The 22,392-nt window shown below is 38.7% G+C and overlaps 1 protein-coding gene across 4 annotated transcripts in view; it reads left to right on the forward strand.

Annotated features, from left to right (window-relative positions):
* The window catches only part of SOCS5 (suppressor of cytokine signaling 5), a 34,097-nt gene extending 11,970 nt beyond the window's left edge, over nt 1-22,127 (forward strand). For 3 of the 4 annotated variants that reach the window (XM_040058551.2, XM_040058549.1, XM_040058550.2), the window contains exons 2-3: nt 11,877-11,968; nt 14,375-22,127. In XM_040058551.2, coding sequence (XP_039914485.1) covers nt 14,384-15,994 — 1,611 coding nt within the window. In that variant the 5' untranslated portion in view covers nt 11,877-11,968; nt 14,375-14,383 and the 3' untranslated portion in view covers nt 15,995-22,127. Of the gene's footprint in view, nt 1-10,857; nt 11,689-11,876; nt 11,969-14,374 lie in introns of those variants that run through there. The other variant, XM_040058552.1, reaches the window with a different exon arrangement.
* Nucleotides 22,128-22,392: the final 265 nt, after the last annotated feature.

Genomic DNA, 22,392 nt, shown 5'->3' on the forward strand with positions numbered 1-22,392 from the left:
TCTCTAATCTTCTGCACTGAAATACTTTAGGCCTTTTCTTCATCTTGAGTTTAACTTTGTTTAAAGCTTTTTGCCAAAATTCTTCATGTGTTTTCAGAAACAGAACAAGAATAATTGTGCTACTTTTTAGTGTCGGTTTCTACTTTGAAATATTGTAGTACACCTCTGAACTGGAACAACTACATGAAACTTGTTAATGCGCAGCCTTTGGCTGAGCAGTATTGTTTTAATTTTACATTAGAACTGAGCCAAAATTGAGCCAATTCTCTTCTTGAAAATTTCTGATCTAGACATGGCAGTTTTTTGTTTTGGTTTGGTTTTTGTGGGGTACCCTGGAGACTGTGTGCATTCTGTGTGCTCAGCAGGATTTTTCTTTCAAGTACATTTCTGGGCTGCAATAAGCTGTGCAGAGCATGGGAGCAAGAATTGTCCCGAGGTAATTAGGGGATTGAAGGAGTTCCTATGGCACAAATCCAGCTGGGAAATCTCTGAGACAGCCCTGACACGTGTCAGCTCCAGAATCACGCACTTGTTCCTCCTCCTTTGCTGTCCCATCAGCTCTGCAGTATCTCCAAGCTCCCACCAACACCGGTGTTCTGACTGTGACTTTGACTGTGTTAAGACTCAAGAGAAGTTGAGATATCCATACTGGGCTAGAGCTTGGCTACTTCTGTATCTGAATAGCTTTGTTAGGTCTGAGCATAATAAGGATGCCACTCATCACCCTCACCTGTAACTATGGTTGTAGGGAGGGTGCTCAGTTGCTTCCCACAAGCAGGGGGTATGCATTTGGTCAGGACTGATTACTGTGACAGCCAAAAAAAGCTCAATATGATTCTTCAGAGATCTTCACAGATCAAAGCTCAAAAGACTACTTGAGCCAATGAACCTGAAGGTATTTTTCTTTAGGAGTTCCAAACTGGACCAAGTTTGTGTGAATTTTTTGTAAGGATAGCGGAAGATACTCTGCACAGAGACTGCACTTCCTCAATTTATAGATTGAAGAGGTGGCTTTCTAAAGATGGCCAAAATGTAACTTTTTTTTTTTATATATATTTTTCCTGCAACAACTTAGACTTTGAAGAACTATTTTAGGTAGCTACCCAGCCTATGAAATTCTGACCAAATCAGAAAGCAATTAAATGTGTCTGATGATGGGAAGCATTAGGTGATAGTAGTAAATAAATTAATTTTTTAAATTGAAAAAGAAAAAATATTTTCAAAAGCATGTCCCTCCTATTGGGAAAAGACTTAGGAGCAACTTAGTAGACTGGCTTTCTTTGCTGTTTTTAAGGTGGCTAGCTTGAACTTTAAGAAGGATGGCCTTGCCTGTTGACACAGTACAGCTGAAAGTGTCTTTTTTAAAATGACTTTCCCCTGTAGCAAAATATGTGTCAGTTATGTGGACACTTGCAGCTGTGTGAGAGAACTTTCCCTGAGTTTCATTTGCTGTGCTTTCTCTCAGCCAGCAGCAGGGCCACTGTGGCAGTGGCAACTTCTCGGAGCACCTGCTGGACTGCGTGTTTCTTTTCTGTGCTCGCTCAGTATAGTAGCAAACAGATTTTGCTGAAAGAATGTTCCAGTCCGGCTGCTTATCAGAACTCTTATGAAGATAACTACTTTTTCTTCAAATCATGACAGATTTTAAGTTACCTACAAATGAATTTTGTATGTCTGTGTGCCACTGGTGCCAGTACAATCAGAATTTTGCAGCCTTATGTACAGTTGAACATTAGGCAGTGTTCTGTCCCTCCCTCCCCCCATCTAAGTGGCAGACTCCTGCCAGTCTGTAGCAGAAGAGGTTGAGATCTCTGAACTTGCACAACTGGTTTTAGTTATTTGGACCCTTCAACTCTGTATAGTGGTTTGAGGGGTGCTCAAGCTGTGACTGATCATGGATATTTTAAGAAAACTTCTTAGTTTTCATCTATTTTTGAATCTAGAATTTGGAATCTCATTCTTGTGATTACCATGTTTGTTTTCCTTCAGGAATTCCTGGCCACTGCGTGACGGTAGCTAGATGTGGAAACTGCTGTGTCTTATAATGACAATTTTTTTATTATTATTATTTTTAACATCAAGAATCAAATTATGGAGGATACTTAAAGATCGCAACTTCCTGAACTCATTTGTTGAACAGGTTGTTCCTGCGCTCTTGAAAAATTCCTGCACTATATAAAAAATACCAGAAAATGTCTGGTCTTTCAAGTAGAAGTTGAACCATCTTGCATTTCTATTTTAATAGTTTTCCCTGCTAACACTGTTACAGTTCCCGATCTTCTAAAGGGTACAGTGTTTTTGTAGATGAGTGTTAGTCTTGAAGCTAAATTTTAGTTTCTGCTTTTACAATTAAGACTTTGATTTAATCTTTCATTTAATAAAATGTTTCAGGTTATAAGGAGAATCTGGGTTAACATTGAGGAGTAGGTTTCACAGGGATGGCTAAACCAGTATTAACAGCTCACTGCTATTGATAGACATGGTTCTTTTCCTCTCCTTGCATAAGACTGGAGATTCTCCCACCTTTGTGCTATCACTTGTCTCTTCTGGCTTCTTTTTCCTCACTGAAGTGCTGTTTGTCTATCTGGTGCTTCCATCAATTAGCTTATGGTGAAAATGGAGGTCAGATGAATGGACACTGATACAAAGGGATGGGAGGGGGAAGCAAGAATATCCCTTTTAATAGGAGCAAAACAGTGGTAGATTAATTATCATGGACTGTCACCCTTGGGGTGCCCTTTCTATAGCTAAATCCTGTTGATGAGAAACAACATAGAACTGTACTCTTCAATAGCTGCCCTCTGACAAGTTTATCACTCAGTCATCATTGATTTAGGCTTGTTTAGTTTTTTGGGGTGCTGCAGACTCTTCCTGCATGAAATGCAGCCTCTTAAGCTGTTACAAAATCCGGAATAGGTAAGGCTAGAAGGAAAGCAGCAATGATCTGGTCCAACCTCCTTGCTCAAGCAGGATAAGTCATTCATACAAGTGAGTCTCGGCTTTCATAGGGCACAAGCGCAGTGCTGGTTTTATTAGTCTCGTGCGGGTGGCAATGGTGTTGCGCAGGTTCATTTTTCCAGTCTGTTCCTTTGCTGCATCTTCTTGGAGTTCCTGCAGCCTGTAACTTATATTCATCCATATCAGATAGGAGCCCTTGGATACTAAGCAGCTTTCCAATACTGAATGAGCCGGTGTCTAGGTATTGAAGTGATATCACAGGTTAGTGAGCTGACTTTTTAGATAGGCTATTTGCCTATTGATTAATAGGAATGCCCATTAGCTAACCAGTGGATTAGTGATTTCATGGCTAGGATCTTTCTGCAACAATCCTTTAGTGATAACTGGAGTAAGCTTTTGGGGTTGGATAGATGATTTCAAAAGACAAAGCATTTGTATATTTTATTTTCAGAAAAATTTAGGAGCTAACCAAAGACATCTATTTCTCTTAGAAAATTCTCATTCTGTGGGGGCTCACATAACGTGCACAGGCACTTCTTTGCTAGAATAAGCATTTCATTCAAATTGTTTTTATTTAACTGATGTTTTTATGTAAAACCAAGAAGAAAGATGTAGCCACATATTGACAATCTTGCTATCTATTCCATCTTACTATGCAATGGTGCCTAGCTCTTTGAAGATAAGATTGTAGTGTAATAATCTAGTTAGCACCTCAGTTGTAATGGACTGAGGCAATTGATGCTCTTAAGAGGAAAGACCTGATATTCTTATCAGTGATTGCTCAATCTCTGTAATGCACATCCTGTGCATATAGTCACAGTCTTACATTTCTGACTATGTGAAAGGTTAGATTCTATTGCTTGAAACTTTTATGGTATGTCTTGATCCTATGTTTTGAATTGTGGGCATTCCTTGCATGGCACAAGGAAAATGTGGTGTGAGTGTGTGGGTGGGGGTTTTTGTGTTGGTGTGTTGTATTTTTTGGGTGTGGTGGTTTGGTTTTTTGTGTCGTTGTTGGTTTTTTGTGTTTGTTTTTGTCTTGGTTTGGTTTTAGGGTGCGGTTTTTTGGTTGAGTGGTTTTGTTTGTTTGTTTGTTTTAAATACTGAATCATGAAGCTCATGAGTAGAGACCAAGAGGGCCTCTAGATTTACTCACTAGTGGTCTTTGAATACAAATGGAGAGCAGGTGTTGCAAAGGGCTGGATCCTTTGCTGTCAGGCAGAGAAACATTTTTTTTGTTATTACTAGAGCAGTAACTCTAAACACAGTAACTTAAAATCTCATTACCCTGAGGTGTTTTTTTTAGATATTGGTCATGGATCACTGTATTGGTGCTGTTTAATATTATTGGTAGTTAAAGGAATGTTGCAGTCGTTCATATGGTGTGCCCAGGTAAGAGCACAGTGGCGCACTCAGTGGCTCTTTGGGTGAGTTTGTTCTACTGGTAGCAGTGGTTTGACTATCAAACACTTCCATTGCAATCTTTTGTTCTCCCAAGCACCATCATTTGGCATTAATGCTTATTGATTGAAGTGTCTTTTATACAGAGACTATGTACAAGCACACTTCCAAATTCCCAGGGTTTTAATAAATGGAAACTTTGTGCTTCTCTGCATTGTTAGAATTCTTGACTAGCAAGCTGAAACACCTAAAATGTGAAACGGCCAAGGCGTAGTCAATGTATTTGCTGAGCAATTTACTTAGAAGAAATTTAGTTCTGACCTTTTAATGTTTATACTTAAACTATCTTGCACAAAAAAAAAAAAGTTCTAAAGTGTATTGATGTTATGCATATTTTATATGTATCAAATTTTGTCTCTGTTTATATGTAACTAGACTCTTGTTGGTTAAATTATACAAACTCAGCTAAACTAACTAAGGGATTTTTTTTTTCTGTCCCTTACTCCTAAGAAAGATCTTCTTACCTCAGGGGCTGAACCTGCAAGGTTAATGCTTGTAAGTTTTTTTTTACTTGAGTTTTAATAATGTGAAAAAAAGAAGGGCAGAGTTTCAGAAAGCTTCACATTCACTGAAATCATGTTTCTTAGCAGAGGTCAAAATATGTTTAACTTTTCTGGAAATCCCACTTAAAATTCCTCATGCATCCTACTTCTAGCTAATTTCCAAAATGTTGGGGATTTTTAAAAACCTTGTTTGTTTGTTTGTAGGGTTTTTTGTTGTTGTTTTCTTTAAAGATACACTGTAATTTGCTATGGTTATAAGCTGTCATCACACATGCTTTATGTGTTCAATATACAGAATATCCAGAAGAGTCTTCACTTCGATTTTCTGGCAAATTAATCCGTAATTTTAAAGTTACAGTAAAACCTTTTAGTGAATTTTTGGTGGCATTAAAAAACCAAAATTTCAGTTCCACTGCAGTTTAAGTGGTAGTGTTGATGTTGCAGCTGGCTGTGCTGCAGCAGGACAGCCAAGGCTTGGTGGGTGCTCAGTGGCAGAACTTGCAGGTACAGAACCACGAAGCACAGGTTTCCTTCAGCTGGGAAGTTGCAGAGGAGTGTTTCTGATAGTTCTAGCTGGGTATAGTCTAGGATAAAGTTGTCTGTGGATTAAAGTGAAAACATGAAACAGGCTAGACCTACTGGCAGCCTTCCAGCTGCTTCTCCTTCTTCTTTGCAGGGTTTATGTTCTTTTACCTTCCCCAGGCCCTGCCTGGGGAACCAGGTGCTTGCTGCCAATTAGTCTTGTCAAGACAGCCCAGAGCTTCTCTTGACAAGCCTGACTGCTGACAGCAGCTGTGGGGTAGTCTTAGGAAGGATTTTAACTCCTTGCTTGCCAAATGCTTTGCAGGTTAAATCCTCTGGTCTCATTCTGCAGTTGCTCAAATAGGCTTCTATTTTATGAAAGTATATTCTATACAGAAACCAATCTAAGATTTCCAGTGGTGCTGTAGAGATAGATTTTACTTGCCAAGCTTCTGGCATGAAAGAATGCGAGCTGGGAGTTAAGTCATTATGAAAGTCACTTTGTAAGTTTGTTATTAGAGCTGTCCATCTCAGGCCACCTTCTACTTGCTGTGCAGCATAGCTGTAGCTGGATACCAGCTTGGGCTGTTACTTTTCTCAGTTGTTACGGTTTTAGAAACTTTTGAATTTTTGGGTCCATTTCACTTAAATTTAAGAGGAGGGCTGCTTTATTTTATTTCTCCTGCAAATTGCATGAATGGCAGTAAAACTTTTCCCTATGTGGTCACCATTGTAAATACATTGCTAGAGAAAGACAGGTACAACTTTGGTTCTATCAGTTAATAATAGGTGGCAGGTAGTTTGTTTGTGTTGGAGAATATGATCTTTTGCTTGGTCAGGTTAAAAGGACATGTGAGAAGTGCCTGGGTGTGAGAAAAGTTCTGTGTACAGGAGGTACCTGTAAGCTGATGGGGGACATGGGTACAGTGGTGAGGGAGAGCTATTAGGCTGTTGAGGTTTTGAAAAATGTAGTGAGAAGAAATAGGGCTATTAAACCAGTATAAATTGATCCCAGAACAGAAGGACTGTGTTTGGAAAATAGGCCATTTGCAATTGAATGAAATGCTCTGTTTACAAAATAGATTAAATTGGATGTTTTTACTGAGCTAGTCAAAGATGTGGGATGTGATTTGACTCATCTTTTCAACTTTGCTTCCAATTTCCCTTGCTTTTAGTGAGGCACAGCTATTAAGGTATGCTTTTTCTTAACTCAGAACTCCCAAGAATTACATACAAATAGCCATTAGATTAATATTTATATCAGTTTGAGACCTATTTATATTTTAGACCTTTGTAGAGGAGGATACGCTTCATTAGTGTTCTTAGAAGTAGAAACAAATTCTTCTCTACTAGAGGAGAACTCCATAGCTTTTCTCGGAGTACTTATGGCTTTTGCAGGGGTCATCATGAGGGCTGCTGTACTTAACTTGAACACTGACTGGGAGCATTTATTCTCTCCACATGAATTTTAAAAAAGTATAATGGCAGCTTCTGTGTGAGAAGAGTTAAACATAGCAGTATGGAAGCCATTACTCCACAAAGTCACCTAGAGTTCTCTTCCATGGCACATACTTTACCTTGCTAACTTAATGCTTGTTCTTTTGTTTTTTCAAATGTTAAGGTGAAATTGAATTGCCTGATAAGGGTGTATGGAGGTAGTTTAAAGGAAACTGCTCCCATTTAATGTTGCTTGTGTGGATTTACATGTTACAATGAGTGGCCACCATCAGGGTACTGCCTAAATGGTTTGAAGGTTTCTTGACTTGGAATTAATATGTGCCATTGTCTTGAATTTTCAGTTTTATAGCATAGAGAACTACCACTGTGTGGAGTTCTTGGTTAATCTGTATAGTTTTACTTCTGTTTTAATATCTGAAACTCATGTTTGCTCTGTGACTCTTACATAATTAGAGCTTTGTTCATGATGGTTGTGTTATTACCTACTAGACTTGTGTAAGTAGAGGAAAAGGAGTATTTAAAAAACAGTTATCTCTAGTTTTGGTTCAGTGCCATAACTTTCTGTTCGTCTATTGATGGCTGATCTGCTTCAAGGATTTCAGATTTTCTGAAGCGCAAAGAAATGGATGCAACTGTACAGTACTTTTCAATCCGGAGTGAACACACATAGTCCCCAAATTGTCCTTTTGGAAACCCAAAGCCTACTAAGGGGCTTACAAGAATGTTCCCCCTGTTCAAAGTCTTGGAGCAGTATTTTTGAACTGAAGCTACCAGTGTGTAGCTGCTTGGGAAGAAACTGGCAGAGCATCAGCTGTCCAAGCTAAGACTGCTTTTTACTCGTTGCAAATCTGCACCAAGGAGGGGGAGGAGTTTACTTCATACTCGAGGTTGGAACAATGGCAAAATATCATTATTTAACTTGACAATCTGCCAGCTTAAGTCCTTGAAACTTGCAGCTTTCCTTGTGTTTTAGCAGAATGCAACAAGCCGTGTCAGCATTTTATTTTTGAAGCAAAGGTTTTCAGTGGCTGAACTTTCAATGCAAGTATTCAAAGCAGCGCCTTAAGTAGGGTCCTAATCTCTCTCTTTGAAGCCAGAACCCCACAGCTGAGAATGGAGATTTCTCTTCAAAGTAGCCATCTAAGAACTTAATAACTTCTGCAGAACTAAGCAGTGCTGCTGTGGAAGGAAGCGGTCTTGCCCTGGCTGCTGCTTCCTCCCTCTTCTGCCCCTTCCATGTGTTAGCTTGAATGTTTGTACAGAAGTCATAAACCAGACAGAGTAAATGATTGAGACTTTTTCTGAGAACTCATTTTAGTCTGGATCGGTTCCTTGAGTTGGTTGACTGAGCAGCCATATGGTGTACAGACCACCTCCTGCACCAACACAGGTGGCCAGGAAGAGGGTGATGCCATTTCTTTTGGTTGCAGTGCTGACTTGGGCCAATTCTGTGTGTTGTTGGAATTGTAGTTCTATATCCTTTACCTCTTTTCTGGCAGGTTTGAGTTTTGGTTTGGGGAATCAAGCCTTCGTATTCATCTTCCTATGCAACTGCACTTCCAATTTATCAAAGCCTAACAGTTAAAAACCAGTAGTACTTTGTACTAATAAGGCTTTCGTGAGCACTTGAGACGCTTGGCCTCTTTACCTTGTTTAGTTAAAAAAATAGCAGCCACCTTTTCCTTCCAGGCCTCTAAATCCGCTCTTTGAGCTGACTGCAGCGAGCACATTTTTGTGTGTGTAGAAAAATGCGTGGTTCCTCTTGATCCAACAAATTCCTTGCTTTTTAAGAAACGTTATCTCTAGTATTACAGTAATCATTCATTATTTCTGGAACGTGCATTGGAAGGGAGGAAATTGCTTTGTAGTCCTTAGTATTGCCCTTCCTTCCTCGAGTGGGTTACCTCAGATGTAGAGGTTGCCAGCCTTATTCACTTTGACTGAATAAGGCTGAGGAGCGCCGACGGGAGCAGCTCCCTCGATGCATCCCTACAGCAGGAGCCTGCAGCGGGCAGACAGGACAGTGACCTCTTCAGCAAGCATCCCTTAATGGATGCAAATGTCTTTAATAAGAGTCTCTTGTCACTGCTAAGCAAATCATGTTAAGGAAGGACACAAATAGAAGCAGCGTTTCCCTCCAGTCTTTTGCTTGTACCCCCATGATCCGTGGGGGCATGCACCAGGTCACGGAATGTCGTCGCCGGTTTGCCTGTCTAGGCTCCAGCTGATGTTGAACTAAGCAGTGTGCAAGGAGCAGGGAGACTGATTTCTCTCCCTCCCCTCTTTTCCTTCTCCTGTCAGGTTCCTGGGCTTTTGACTTATAAGAAGTGTCTGGTTTTGTATTCCTTCAATGTTTTGACCTTGTTATCTTTCAGTGTTTTGAAGCTGTCGTCTTATAAAAATACCAAAACAAATAATCTTGTAGGCTCTTTTCTCTTTTGAACCTGTTCTGTAAGGTATCATACTTGGTACAGTGTATCATCTTTTGTGCAGATGGTACATTGAGTTAATACTTTGAATATAATAAACCATACTGAGTAAATTTTAAATTGGGTGAACTGTGAGAGTGGAACAAGTGTATTTATCTTTCAGATAGAGCACAGTGTTGACTTTGAATAGTGTTCCTACGAAGTCAGAGGCAGAAGGCCCTAGCTAGATCTTGTGACATTTCTGGAAAGAGTGGTCTTTGAGTTACTGTGAGCTTTCACAGTAATCTGTTAATATGTGCTGTTTTAGGATTATAAGCAAGTTGTAACTGTAGCTTTATCATACTGCTTAAAATTCTCTTTGTTGTCTCAGCATTTGTGCACTCAGAATGCTTGAAGACTACACTCATGCAAAGTTCACGCCTTTGAATGTCTTTCAATTCACTGCAAATGGGAGTATAGCACTAAGTTACCACTGCTCATTGCTTCTGTAATCCCTGTAGAGTGCTTATTATCTGTTATTTTTAAGATCATTTATGCCAGTTCAAAGTAGGTAGAAAGGATTTTTAGTTGAAGAGAGATTGCATTAAGAACATCAGTAGAACTTTTATTTTTCTTAGAAAAATAATTGGGTGTTTTTTTCTTAGAAAATCTGCAAATGGTTGAATTCACTTTGTGGATTTTGATGGAATGAAATTGATTTCCTGTTTAGGCTAGAATAACCACTGGTGGTGCTCCTTTGTAGAACTGGGATGGCTTTAGAACCAGTTCAGAAACAATTTTTATTTTGTCGAGCTTAGTGCTGCCACAAGAAATCTGTGAAACTACACATCTGTTGCACATTGTTTTTAACTAATACAAAATCACTAGGTTGAATTTTAAATACTTTACCAGTGACTCAAGTTTTATTCTAACACGAGTCTGAGATGTTTAACTGAGACAGTTTGCCCGAAGTCAAGGAACTGTTTTCCATTAGGGAAGGCTGGTTCCTGAAGAAACCACTCCCTCCTGGAGCCACCTGGCAGTTTGTCCAACGGGCTGTGTCAGCTGGCTGGCAATGGTGGTGTGATAGGTGGTGCATTGACTGCTCATGTTTCTGAGCTGGACCAAGAAGAATAGGGATATATAAAGGTAGTAGTATTAAGCATGACACTTCAGGATAAACATCCTTGTGGGGTTTTTGTATTTTTATGAGTTTAAATGGTTAGCATGCAGCCCCTCTGCCACCTGTGCCCAGTAAAACACCATCTCTGGTTTATTTGGAATGAAGATGAGCTTCAGAGGGCTGAATGAGCCAATGTTTTTAGTAAAGTTTTGTTTAAAGTTGGATAGCCCTTATTCTAGCAACTTTACATTGCATTTGCTCCGTTAAGGCCTTGCACAGAACCAGTTATAATAGGTTTGGCTGTCTTGTGTTTGTAGGTTTGCTAGGAACGTAATGCAGAACAAAAGAAATGAGTAAATGTTATAGTTGGAAAAGAACTGTACTTGTGCTTTGATCGGTCACTGTTGCTCTCTGAAATGGTTACTTTAATGGAATCTCAATAGCAATAGTGCTTTAAAAACATTTCTGCAATTTTAGTGCTTCGAGAGGTGAATGGTAACTAGTAAGACTTTTCTGCCATTGCTCTGGAGTTTCTACCTACGAATATCAACTTTCAGTATCCCCCTAGTGATTGCTCAACCCTGTAGCTTTTCATTGAAGTACATGTGCATCACATTTCAATATTTTTCTTCCTGTTTTCTATGTAAAGCTTAAATATAAGTTCTCAGTGTTTTCTGTTAACTCTTACTGCTTTCCTGGGCTTGGATCTAGCATGGAGAAGAAAATTATTTTCCTCTGTTCTGTTACTGTTAGATTTCTGACAGTGGTGTGAGCATATTAAATCCTTCAACTCCTCTTGGATTTCTGTAAAACAATGATGATTATTTTAGGGAAGTGCTGACCTACTCTTTTAATAAAGAACTTGTCTTGTATTCCACTTTCCCATTTTTAGAATCATGGTTCATATTGCTCTTGCTTCACAATCATATAACATCCTTGTGGAGAGTACAGCAGTTGCTTACCTGGAAAAGTAATATTAGAAAAGTGTGTATTTTTAGCTGCCTTTTGATGTGATGTAGCAGCTGGAAACAAGGAGGGGAGACAGTGTGTGGTGATCTGACAGCACTGCTAGCCACAACTTGGGAACCGCTGTTTTGGACTTGAGACCAAAATGTGGGGAAACCATTTCACAGGCTTGATTATGGCCATCGTGCCTGGCACTTCAATGGTCCACATACTGTGGCTTTGCTCTTGGTTTTATTTCAGAGTCCTCTCTGTGACTGTACTTGAAAAACATTGTTAATGTATAAAAAAGGTGAGTTCTGTGAAGCTTTTTTGTTTATGTTAGCATGCATTAAATGTATAAAAAGAGCAGGCAGTTCCATGGACACATTTCAGAAATAAATAGTAAAATATCCCTTTGATGTCAGTGACTAACATGATGAATGTCTAAATGAAAAGATATTCTAGCTATTAAAAAAATTTCTGCTTTTCTCTTTGTAGTAATCATGTCCACAAGTCAAAGAAGGAATCTAGCAAGTTCATGTTGAGGTGTATTCTGAAGACAAGACACAGTGGCTCATTTGCTTTTCTGGGTAAGAAAGGTTTATTCTCTTGAGTGTGACAAAAATTTAACCTTTTAAATTTAACTTTTGAAAAGTACAGTCTGTCAAGCCAGTATGCTGGGAAGGTTGTGGGTGGAGTGTTTTGTTGGTTTTTATTTTTATTTGTTCTTGAAGCTTTCTGGGCACGAGTAGAGAACTTTCCACCCGTCTAACAGTCTTAAGATGTTTTAGACTAGCAGTGCAAAGAATGAGCAATAAAGAGGAATTTCAGAATAAAAGACACCACTGAATAGCATATGATTGGTTAGAAAAGTAATTCCAGTTCACCGTCACAAAAATGTGTACATTTTATAGCCTGACAAGCCAAGAGAATGGAGTTTATATAGTATCTCATTCTTTTCTCTTCCCAAAAATTTTAAAGATCTTTCTGACTAGAAAACTTGAGACAAAGTGTAGAAGTCAACCTTATATATATTGTGTTGACAGGCTGGCAGCCAGCAAACATGTGCTCCCTCATGGTCAGCATGGATATTCTGAGACACCACAAACAGCTATGATCATTGCAATGACATGATACGTGTTGGATGCTTCCTGCAAATCTGTATGTGGTCTGACTTTAGTAGTTCTACTGCTCCTAGAATTTCCCCAGCTTGATCCAGACAGCTCCAGAAAGAAAAACAATTTTAGGATTTTAAATCAGGAAAACATCCTTGGCTCATTTGCTTACAGTATTTGTGTACTGTGTAGCATCTTCTATGTGTAACATTGTTCTGCAAGTGTCTCCTTCCTTAATAACCGCATGGGTTCTGTGCAGATTGTCCTTAGCATTGTGTTGTAGGTAACTTGCACCAGTACCCTTCAGAGACTGAAGGCCTGATTTCCCCCTCCGCCCCAGCTCCCTCATCCACACTCAGCTCTTAAGGTCTTTTTTAGTTCATTGGGATACCTGGCTCACTGGGTATGCTGGATCATCTAATGACAGAGTTAGAAAGAAAGCTTTTGTTTATTGTTCCTATCACAGTCAGGTGTTGCACATTTATTCTCTTTCATGTTTCTCATGTAAGCTATGCCCCTGACTCTTCCTCAGAGGGGGATTCTGCTATAAAGTCGTAGGCTTACAGATATGCTCCTGTTATAAGGACTTGTAGGCTGGATCACCCGAGCACTGCCTACTGGTGTATCATCCACTTTGTGTCATGAGCCCCAGTGCATTCAGTTGCTGCTTCAGATTCCTCTCCAGTTATGAACAGAAAAGAAGTGCAGCAACAGAAGAGTGTTGCTGCAAAATAATCTGTTTCCAAAGAACAGAGGAGTTTCCATAAAGAGTTAAATTAGATAAGATGACGTATTTTAGTCCTTTAAGTTTAGCACTTCTCTCAGAACTTAATTAGATCTAATTTAGCTTGGCATTGCCTACTTTTTTTAGTACAGAGTTAGCCTGTTTTCTCTCCGTCCTAGGGCAGTCCTGTAATTTTGGCAGTCTTGTTCCAATTATCAAACTCAGTTTCTAAAGATGTAGTTTCAGAATACACACTGCTAATGTTTTTATCTTTTTACTGTATCTTCATGATTCACTGTCATCATGTTTCTGCTGTGGAGCTGCTTTCAAGTGTTCTTACTAAAGATAGAAAAGCTCCTTGGGCTCTTTCATTCTTTTATAGCTTAAGTAATAAAGCCACACCATTGGTTGGTGGGGATTTTTTTCATCTGTTTCATATGGCTTGTATTAATATATCAGAGACTTTATAATTCTAAAATTGTCTTTTGGTGATTGTCTCATTTAATAATGCTGAATGCTTTTTTCCCCCCACTAAATTTCTATTTTTGTGCTAATTCTTTTCATCTTGCGAAACTATATCTTGGAATTTATGTGGTCTGCAGTTGGAGCTTTTGCTTTTACATGGTGTATCTGGACATTTGCAGTACATTTGTTGGATTTTACTGACTGCTCTCCTAATTTGGAGTGATGAACAGTTCCTATTCAGGATTTGTTTTACTGCTGCTTATTGGAAGCTTAACAGGGAGTCATACCTAACATATGACTTAAAAATTTTTCCTAAAATGAAGAATTTTAGACAATGTATTTCCTATTCATCAAATGCAACTATTCACACCTACCTACATGCCTGCAGAAAAATAGGAGGGCCTACTTGTAAATGAAATGTTTGTCATTTCCTAAACACTTTCTTTGTGGTGATTTTTCTCAATATTCATTTAGAAAACACTCAAAAATACGGATATTTTTCTAAATATCAAAATGGTGCGATGCATCTTGCTTCCGCATAACCTTACAAAAACTAGGGCACTTTTTGAAATGTATTGCATTCAGTTAATAATAGTCATCTTGGGTCTGTAATTTAATTGATAACTGAAGATATAGCCTCATGTTTTAAAATTACGTTTTTCTTTTAATATTTCTTCTCATCTTGAATTTAGATAACATCCATGGATAAAGTGGGAAAGATGTGGAACAATTTCAAATACAGGTGCCAGAATCTCTTTAGTCATGAGGGTGGAAGCCAAAATGAGAGTATAGTTGTGAACTCCAATAATTGCTCATCTGATAAAGACAAAGCCATCCAGATAACTGACTTGACTCAACAACAACCCAGCAGCCCTTTGAGGGAAAACATCGCTTTGCAATTAGGCTTGAGTCCTTCAAAGAATTCAGCAAGGCGGAATCAGAACTGTGTCACAGAAATTCCTCAGATTGTTGAAATAAGCATTGAGAAAGAGAATGACTCGTGTGTCACCACGGGAGCCAGGCTTGCTCGAAGGGACTCTTATTCTCGGCATGCTCCGTGGGGTGGGAAGAAGAAGCACTCCTGCTCTACCAAAACACAGAGCTCCTTGGATACTGAAAAAAGATTTGGTAGAACACGAAGCGGTTTGCAGAGGAGGGAGAGAAGGTACGGGGTGAGCTCAGTCCATGACATGGATGCAGTGTCCAGCAGGACAGTAGGCAGCCGTTCTCTGCGACAGCGTCTCCAAGATACTGTTGGGCTGTGTTTTCCCATGAGAACTTACAGCAAACAGTCCAAACCTCTGTTTTCTAACAAAAGAAAGATCCATCTCTCTGAACTAATGCTTGAGAAATGCCCTTTTCCTGCGGGCTCAGATCTGGCCCAGAAGTGGCATCTGATTAAACAACACACGGCGCCGGTGAGCCCTCATTCGACTTTCTTTGACACATTTGATCCTTCCTTGGTTTCCACAGAAGATGAAGAAGACAGGCTTAGAGAGAGACGCAGACTTAGTATTGAAGAAGGGGTCGATCCCCCTCCCAATGCCCAAATACACACTTTTGAAGCTACAGCACAGGTAAATCCATTGTATAAACTGGGACCAAAGTTAGCCCCCGGTATGACTGAGCTGACCGGGGACAAAACCGTGACATCTGCAGGGAACTGCGACTCCGAAGAGGACACGACAACGCTTTGCCTGCAGGCTCGCCGGCAGAAGCAGCGTCAGACGTCAGGAGAGAGCCACGGCCATATCAGCAGGCAGGGGGCTTGGAAAGTGCATACTCAGATCGATTACATCCACTGCCTCGTGCCAGACTTGCTCCAGATCACAGGTAACCCGTGTTACTGGGGCGTCATGGACCGCTACGAAGCAGAAGCGCTTCTGGAGGGTAAACCCGAAGGCACTTTTTTGCTCAGGGATTCTGCGCAGGAGGACTACCTCTTCTCGGTGAGCTTCCGCCGCTACAACCGCTCGCTGCACGCACGCATTGAGCAGTGGAACCACAACTTCAGCTTTGATGCCCATGACCCCTGTGTGTTCCACTCCTCCACTGTTACGGGGCTTCTGGAACACTACAAAGACCCCAGCTCTTGCATGTTCTTTGAACCGTTGCTTACTGTATCTCTGAACAGGACCTTCCCCTTTAGTCTGCAGTATATCTGCCGGGCAGTAATCTGCAGGTGCACTACGTACGATGGAATCGATGACCTTCCTCTACCCTCAATGTTGCAAGACTTTCTAAAGGAGTATCACTATAAACAAAAAGTCAGGGTGCGATGGCTGGAGCGGGAACCTATAAAAACAAAGTGAATGGAAATCAAAATAAGCTTCTGGAACGTGCTTTTTTTTGTGTGTGTATTACAGTTTTAACTGCAGCAAGCACACCGACGACGTCTAGCTTTTCTGCAATATCCTGTTTAAGCTGAGTGTTAGTATCCTGTCAGATGCTGCCTGCTGTTAATCGAACTAAGTTGTGATGCCTCTTGGAAACAATAAGCAGACACAATTCTGCACGTTTTTCATTAAGGCCTAATTAAAATATTTTTGCTAATTTCTGAATATTTTGTTTCCCTTTTATAGCTGTAGTAATTGGATGAAGAAACTACGAGGCATTTCCCATGGGGCATTCATGTAATGCCGTTAAAGAAAGGCTTTATCGGAGGGGCATTTTTGCTAATATTTGAAGTATTTTTTTAAAATTCTCTTCTTGAAAACTTTCCTCTGCTCAAAGTAATAACCTAGCTCACAAACAAGTTTCCAAATACTGATGAATATTTTCTTGTGGTGAAGAGCAGTTCATTAGAAGCAGTCCATTAAGAGTTAATGGTGCTGTGATGGTAACAGATGAATCTTGCTTTTCACAGTATATAAGGTTTCCTAATCATTAAGACTTGAATATGCCTGCTCAGTACTGTAATTCTGTTACAAACACTTGGAGATTTAAGTGGCATTGTTAGCAAAAGTAATACTGTCTCAGACAGTTAAAAATACCTTCCAGTGTGAATTGCTGCTTCTGTGGCAGGACACAGAATTAGATTATTGCTGTGAAACATAAGGTTGTGGGTTTTTTCCAAAACAGATTTTGGTGGCCTGACTTCTAGTAACTTACAATGGAAGGTAATAGTGACAAGAAAAAAGTGTTTGATTATTTAAAGTCGTCTGATATTTTTATGAGAACATGACATGGTTGAATTATTATAATCAGAGTACAAAATCTGACATATCTGAAACAAATGTCAGGTTTCAAAGGTACTGGTACACTTTATTTGTAAATATATTTCCATCTGCGCTTTTAAAAATGTTTTAAAGTAATATGCACTGATTATAGTTTCAACAGATTACTTAGAAAGAAGATTCTAACTTCTGTTTGCTTATTTAATTGGAGATGGAACTTAAAGTAGTTCTTAAAGTAGACTACTTAAAGTAGTTCCGTCTTAGATATTTTGCACTAAAATTTTGTTGGAATGCCCTGACCCCTGTTTAATGTTTTGTACCAATTCTGAGTGCTCCCTAGTTTCTTTACCAGATGCTACAGTATTTTATTTCTTACTTCTCAACAGCAGTGACCTGTGCGAGGTAGGAAACATTTTGGCTGCAAGTACAATAAACATTATTCTTGTATGCTACACTAACCCTTCTATTGATGTATTTTTCTGCTTGCTGTGCCTTGTTCTGGCTTTTTGTGCTAATAAAGTACAGTATGTTCAGTGTTATACTTGTATATCTGCTCTGTTTTTATAGATTCATGTAACTTGTAGCAGTTAAATGAATTTTTAATAGGCTTTTCTTAGTATTTAGGATAGGTAATGCACAAGTACTGTGCAGTTGAGTATTAATTGGTCAGCACACCATATTCCTGGTTTTTGTTACTGCAACTTGACAGTATACACCATTGAATAACGTTTCTGTAGTCGCTGCAAGGTGATGGACTTGTCTGCAGGCATAGAGCATTTTACAGGTTTTTGTAATGCAAAGGATAAATGTTAAGCAAAAAGTGTTCTAAAACATTATTGATCCCCTGTAAATGGTTGCTGAAGGTGTTTCAGCTTGTTGTATAGGTAACTGCTAAGGTTAATATTTTGATGCTCCCCACTGAGGAATGCTTATTCCTGTAAATTGGCAGTACAGCAGCGGCATTTGTTCACTTCTAGGCTATTTTAATAAATAGATGTACACACAAGCTGGCCAAATGTCCTGTTTTTACCAAAGAATACTGTCAATTTACGTTGGGGTATTTTTTTAGTTAAAAAAAAACAACAGCAACAACTCAAGAGTGGAGAGGTGCAATTTTTGTTCTATCAAATATTTATCCCAAGCTATGATAAACCAAAGTATTTGACAACTTCATCTGAACCTACGTAATGTATATGTTTATGTTGGTAGAGCCTAAAGCTTTTACATCAATGGTGTTGTCATTATTCCTGAACTCACAATGCACCTGAAGAAGAATGATTTAAATAATTTTGTAATGACTGGAACAGCACTACATAAAAGATCATACTGTGGGGGGTTAATCTGAAGCACCCAGAAAGCACTTTAAAACGTGTGTTTATATGCTTGTGGAAAGTTTGTGATCCCGTTACACATTCTTTGTAGTAGATTATCTTCTTTCATGTGTTAAAAGACTTCAACTGTTAAAATGGAACTTTGTTTAGAATATGTAAATACTAAGTTTATGTAATTATGTGTACAACTGTGCTAATGGTCTCTTAAGTTTTGAATTGTGTGTGTGTCATTGGATATGCAACTCTTGGTTTAAAATCTGCTCTGAGCATAAAAAGAGGAAAAAGTCACCAGCATGAAATTGCACCTAAGTGTACCTTCACTGTGTCGTTCTCACTGTTCCCTCAGTTGGATCTGAATGCCAGATGAGTTTACTTAAATTCTTGCTTTCAATATTAGTGTCATACAGTCAGCCTGCAACCAAGCTTTGTCCCGGTGGAGGGACCTGTTTTTCATTTACACCCATTGCAGTTGCTTGTCATGAACTAGCTGTGACATTGTCAATGTGGTCAGGAATACACATTCATCTAATTTTTAATCATGTGGTGGAATCTTTGGGAAAAAAAAGGAAATAAAAATCCCAAACCCTTCTCTCAGAAAGTTTGCTTTTGCATTTGTATAAATAGTCTTTATGGGGAGATTTGCTCCCCTAAAACGCACAAAAAAGGAATGATCTATTTCTCTACAATATTTTTAAAGCTCTGCTTCACTGAAATATACAGAATAATTTGCTAGTGTGCTTATGCTAAAATGAATCACCTTTTAAATGTTGGTGGACTTCAGTGTTGACTATTCCAGTTGCAGTGTACTTCTTAATGAATACATTTTCAGGTCTAAAGGCATTAAAATGCTAGTAGGTGGAGAATGCAAATAGTTGATTTCTCATTTGTATTTCTCATTCTGATTTTATTTAGAAAATCTTAAATGTGTCTTAAAGAGGCACACAAACCACAGCTTTATTTATTTTTTTTTTAATTTAACAATAGGATTCAGGGAAAAAAAGGTACACTTGTATTATTTCAATCTAATTTGGTGACGTGACGGATGAGTTTTGGAGCCTCAGTTTTGTCAAGTGTTCTTTTGAGGTGATTCTTTTTTCTGCAGAAAGAGCTATAGAAAGGGCTTACTCCATGGGAGGGTTTTGTGGAAGTATGTTCCTGTGGAATTGGAGAAAGGGAAATATACTGTATTTTGAGTATACAGGGGGGTCTGTGAGTTTAGGATCTTTTACCAGTTTTGTCAGGTCTTTGGTGTTTATTAATTTTAAATGCATAGCTCATGAAAATACTTGTAAGGCATGTAGATACTTGTCCAGATAATTTACTTCTCAGAGTGGAACTTCTGAAGAAAAGTAAGTTACAAACTAATGTTTTGCATTTATGTACTTCTAAATTTTATGCACATTTGAACACTTGCTGCTTACAAAATGATAGACCTTAAATCAGAAGCATAGAGTTGTGAAAAGATGTGTCTATCTGTAATGTTTGACAATATGAAGTCAAGCCTTACAGATGTCACTCAAATCCTTAAGTCTGTATTCAGCTTTAAGGTTCTGCAGTACTTAGAAACAAGCAAAGATTCTGAATTTCTGTGCTTAAAAACCTGTTTGCTCCAGTCTTCATGTGCAAGCCAAAATATTTGCAGGATGTTTTAAAGCTTTTCTCCGCTGCAGAATTGCATGTAAGACAGAAGTTGTCATTGTCAGAAGTTGCTGAATACCACAGAGATGAATCTGCAGGCATCATGGTTGTTTTTCTTAAAGTCATCTTGAAAGACAGTATTTATTGGAAAAATATGAACTGAATCTTAGTTGATTCTTTCTAAAAAAGCATCTCTCCATTTAAGACACTTAAAACTCACATCTAAAATTAGGAAGGTGCTTTTTGAGCCTCATTTTCTTAAATTTTTATTGTGAAGTGAGCGCATATGTGCCAAATCTTAGTCTGCAAGTGTCTGGCACATGTATATTTATATGTTAATAAGATGCCTCCAAGCATGTTTACATTTGTGGTCTTTTTTGAAGCTACTGAAGTACACCAATATGGTGAACATTAATACATTAGAATTCTAAAAATTCTCTCTTTTCTGTTTGTGTATGGCATGCTTTGCAATTAAAATGATTATCTTATTTGTATCTTCACCTGCACTTATATATTATGACCAGTTGATTGGTGTGTTTTTTCCTGCTGTCATCACACTTACCTAAACAGTTGTCTCTGGACTTGTGACCAAAGGAGATTTTTCATCCCTGTTTTTTTAAAAAAATAGAAATCAAATCAGTTGGCTTTTAAAGTATTAATTCCTATGGAGCGTGGTGTAACACTGCCAATTGCTCTCCCTTTTTGCAGTATTGATGTACAGAGAATCATTTAGCTTGACCATGAGTTGAATTTTAAGCATTATTTTTATTTTAATTGAAAATGCTCCTGATGAGGGCTTTGAAAAGAAAAAGGGTTGATGTTTTTATGTCAAGATACATAAAGTTAATGTTTTGCAGTGAGATAAGGATCTCTTGAAGATGCATTTTAGAAGTTTTCCCCTGTCACTGTTTTAAATCAAGATTCTTCAAAAAAGAAGAAAAGCAAAACTCAAACAATCTCTTGATGACTTAAACCTTACAAGAATTTAAAAACTGAAAAGAAATCTGGTGCTTTTACTTAATTTGCTTGCATGTTGCCAGACTGATTTAAGAATAGTTGTTTCGAGAAGCAAATTAAATGTTATTTCAATGAAGCATTGCCATTTATGGTTTTATGAATTATTCCATTTACAAAAATTGTCTACCAACAGGATGTTAACCTGATACTCTATTTGTTGCTATCAGGGTAACTGTTGTGTGTATGCTTTTCGAGCTGAGTAAGTGTTCATTTTGTAAATTTGCATTAAGGCTACAGCTGTTAACCAGCAAGGTTCCCTAGGGCCAACACAATGAATTTATGAGCTGAAGCTCCTGGTGCTTGACCCCTTTTTGTCTTCAGTAGGAAAAAAATTGTGTAACTCTGCGCAATACAGCTCGTGCTACGAATTTCCATGTTAAGCACACAGCTATGCTGACAGGCAGAAACTTATCTGAACTTGCTTGTCTGGAGTAAAGCAACCTCTCTGCCTTCTCAGCAGGAGCTGTAACTTGGTGGCACGTTGGCAAAGAGGAAGCAGAAGTAGGTTTTGCTCTTCCTTGAGCAGCTGTTAAACTGAACACGGGGTGTGCTTCCTGTGCAATAGGGTATCTGAACTCCTTTGAGCCCTGAGAATTTTAATAGGGTTCAGAAGATACAGAAGCACTTGGCTGCTTTGTCACTTCTTGCTTTCGTACTTGTAGTTTTGCAAAAGCTCAAAGGGATGTATTTATTGAAATTGAATCGATGTAGTCACCAACTGTATAAGCACTGCTTTGTAATATCTTTACAGAGATATCAAATTCCTACACCATTATGTTTAAACTGTTTTGGGATAATGAATAATGACACTGTGGGCACAAATTAATTCAGATTGCACTATAAACTTTCTTACCAGAAGCCTTCATTCTTACAAAGAACTATGCGATCCCTACACAGAAACTGTAGCTTTGGTGGTGCGCTCTTTGGTAGATGTCCAAAAAAGCGGCATCCAGACGGTCCCTGGACCTTTTCTGACATTCCAGTTGAAGGGGCCTGGCAGGCCCGCTGGGCACTCGAGGAGTTGGCTGGCAAGCACGCCATGCCGAGCGTCACCCGATGCCAGCACCTTGTATAACTGTGCTGGTTTAGGTCTCCCCAGATTAGATTTTTTTAACTCACTGCAGCTTAAATGTTTTTCCACCCTGCCTAATTTGTCTTTGTTATTTGGTTGCCAAACTGTCTTGCATCTTAATAGAGTAAGAAAATAATGTGATTTATGGCTACCCAACCAGTGTATTAAGTGATAGATGGCTTTGTCTTAATAAACGGGGTATAAACTGTCATATTGTTTTCTTTTTATATTTGTTTGGGAGCAAAAAGTTGTGGGTTTAATGAATTTATTTTAAGTCCATGTTGTAAATGCATAGTTTTACAAATATTTAGTTGCACGTGTCAAGAACGGTAAGTAGTTAAAGTAACCAGTAACTCATGTTTGTTAGAGTCCTTTTCTGTTTAATCTAAAATACTTGAGCGAAGAGATCCACAGATAGTTTTTGTCTTCAGAAGTTTTATCACTCTCTGAAATTCATTGATTTAGCGAGTCTTCAC

Source organism: Hirundo rustica, chromosome 3 (genome assembly GCF_015227805.2).
Source record: "Hirundo rustica isolate bHirRus1 chromosome 3, bHirRus1.pri.v3, whole genome shotgun sequence".
Classification (NCBI taxonomy): Eukaryota; Metazoa; Chordata; class Aves; order Passeriformes; family Hirundinidae; genus Hirundo; species Hirundo rustica.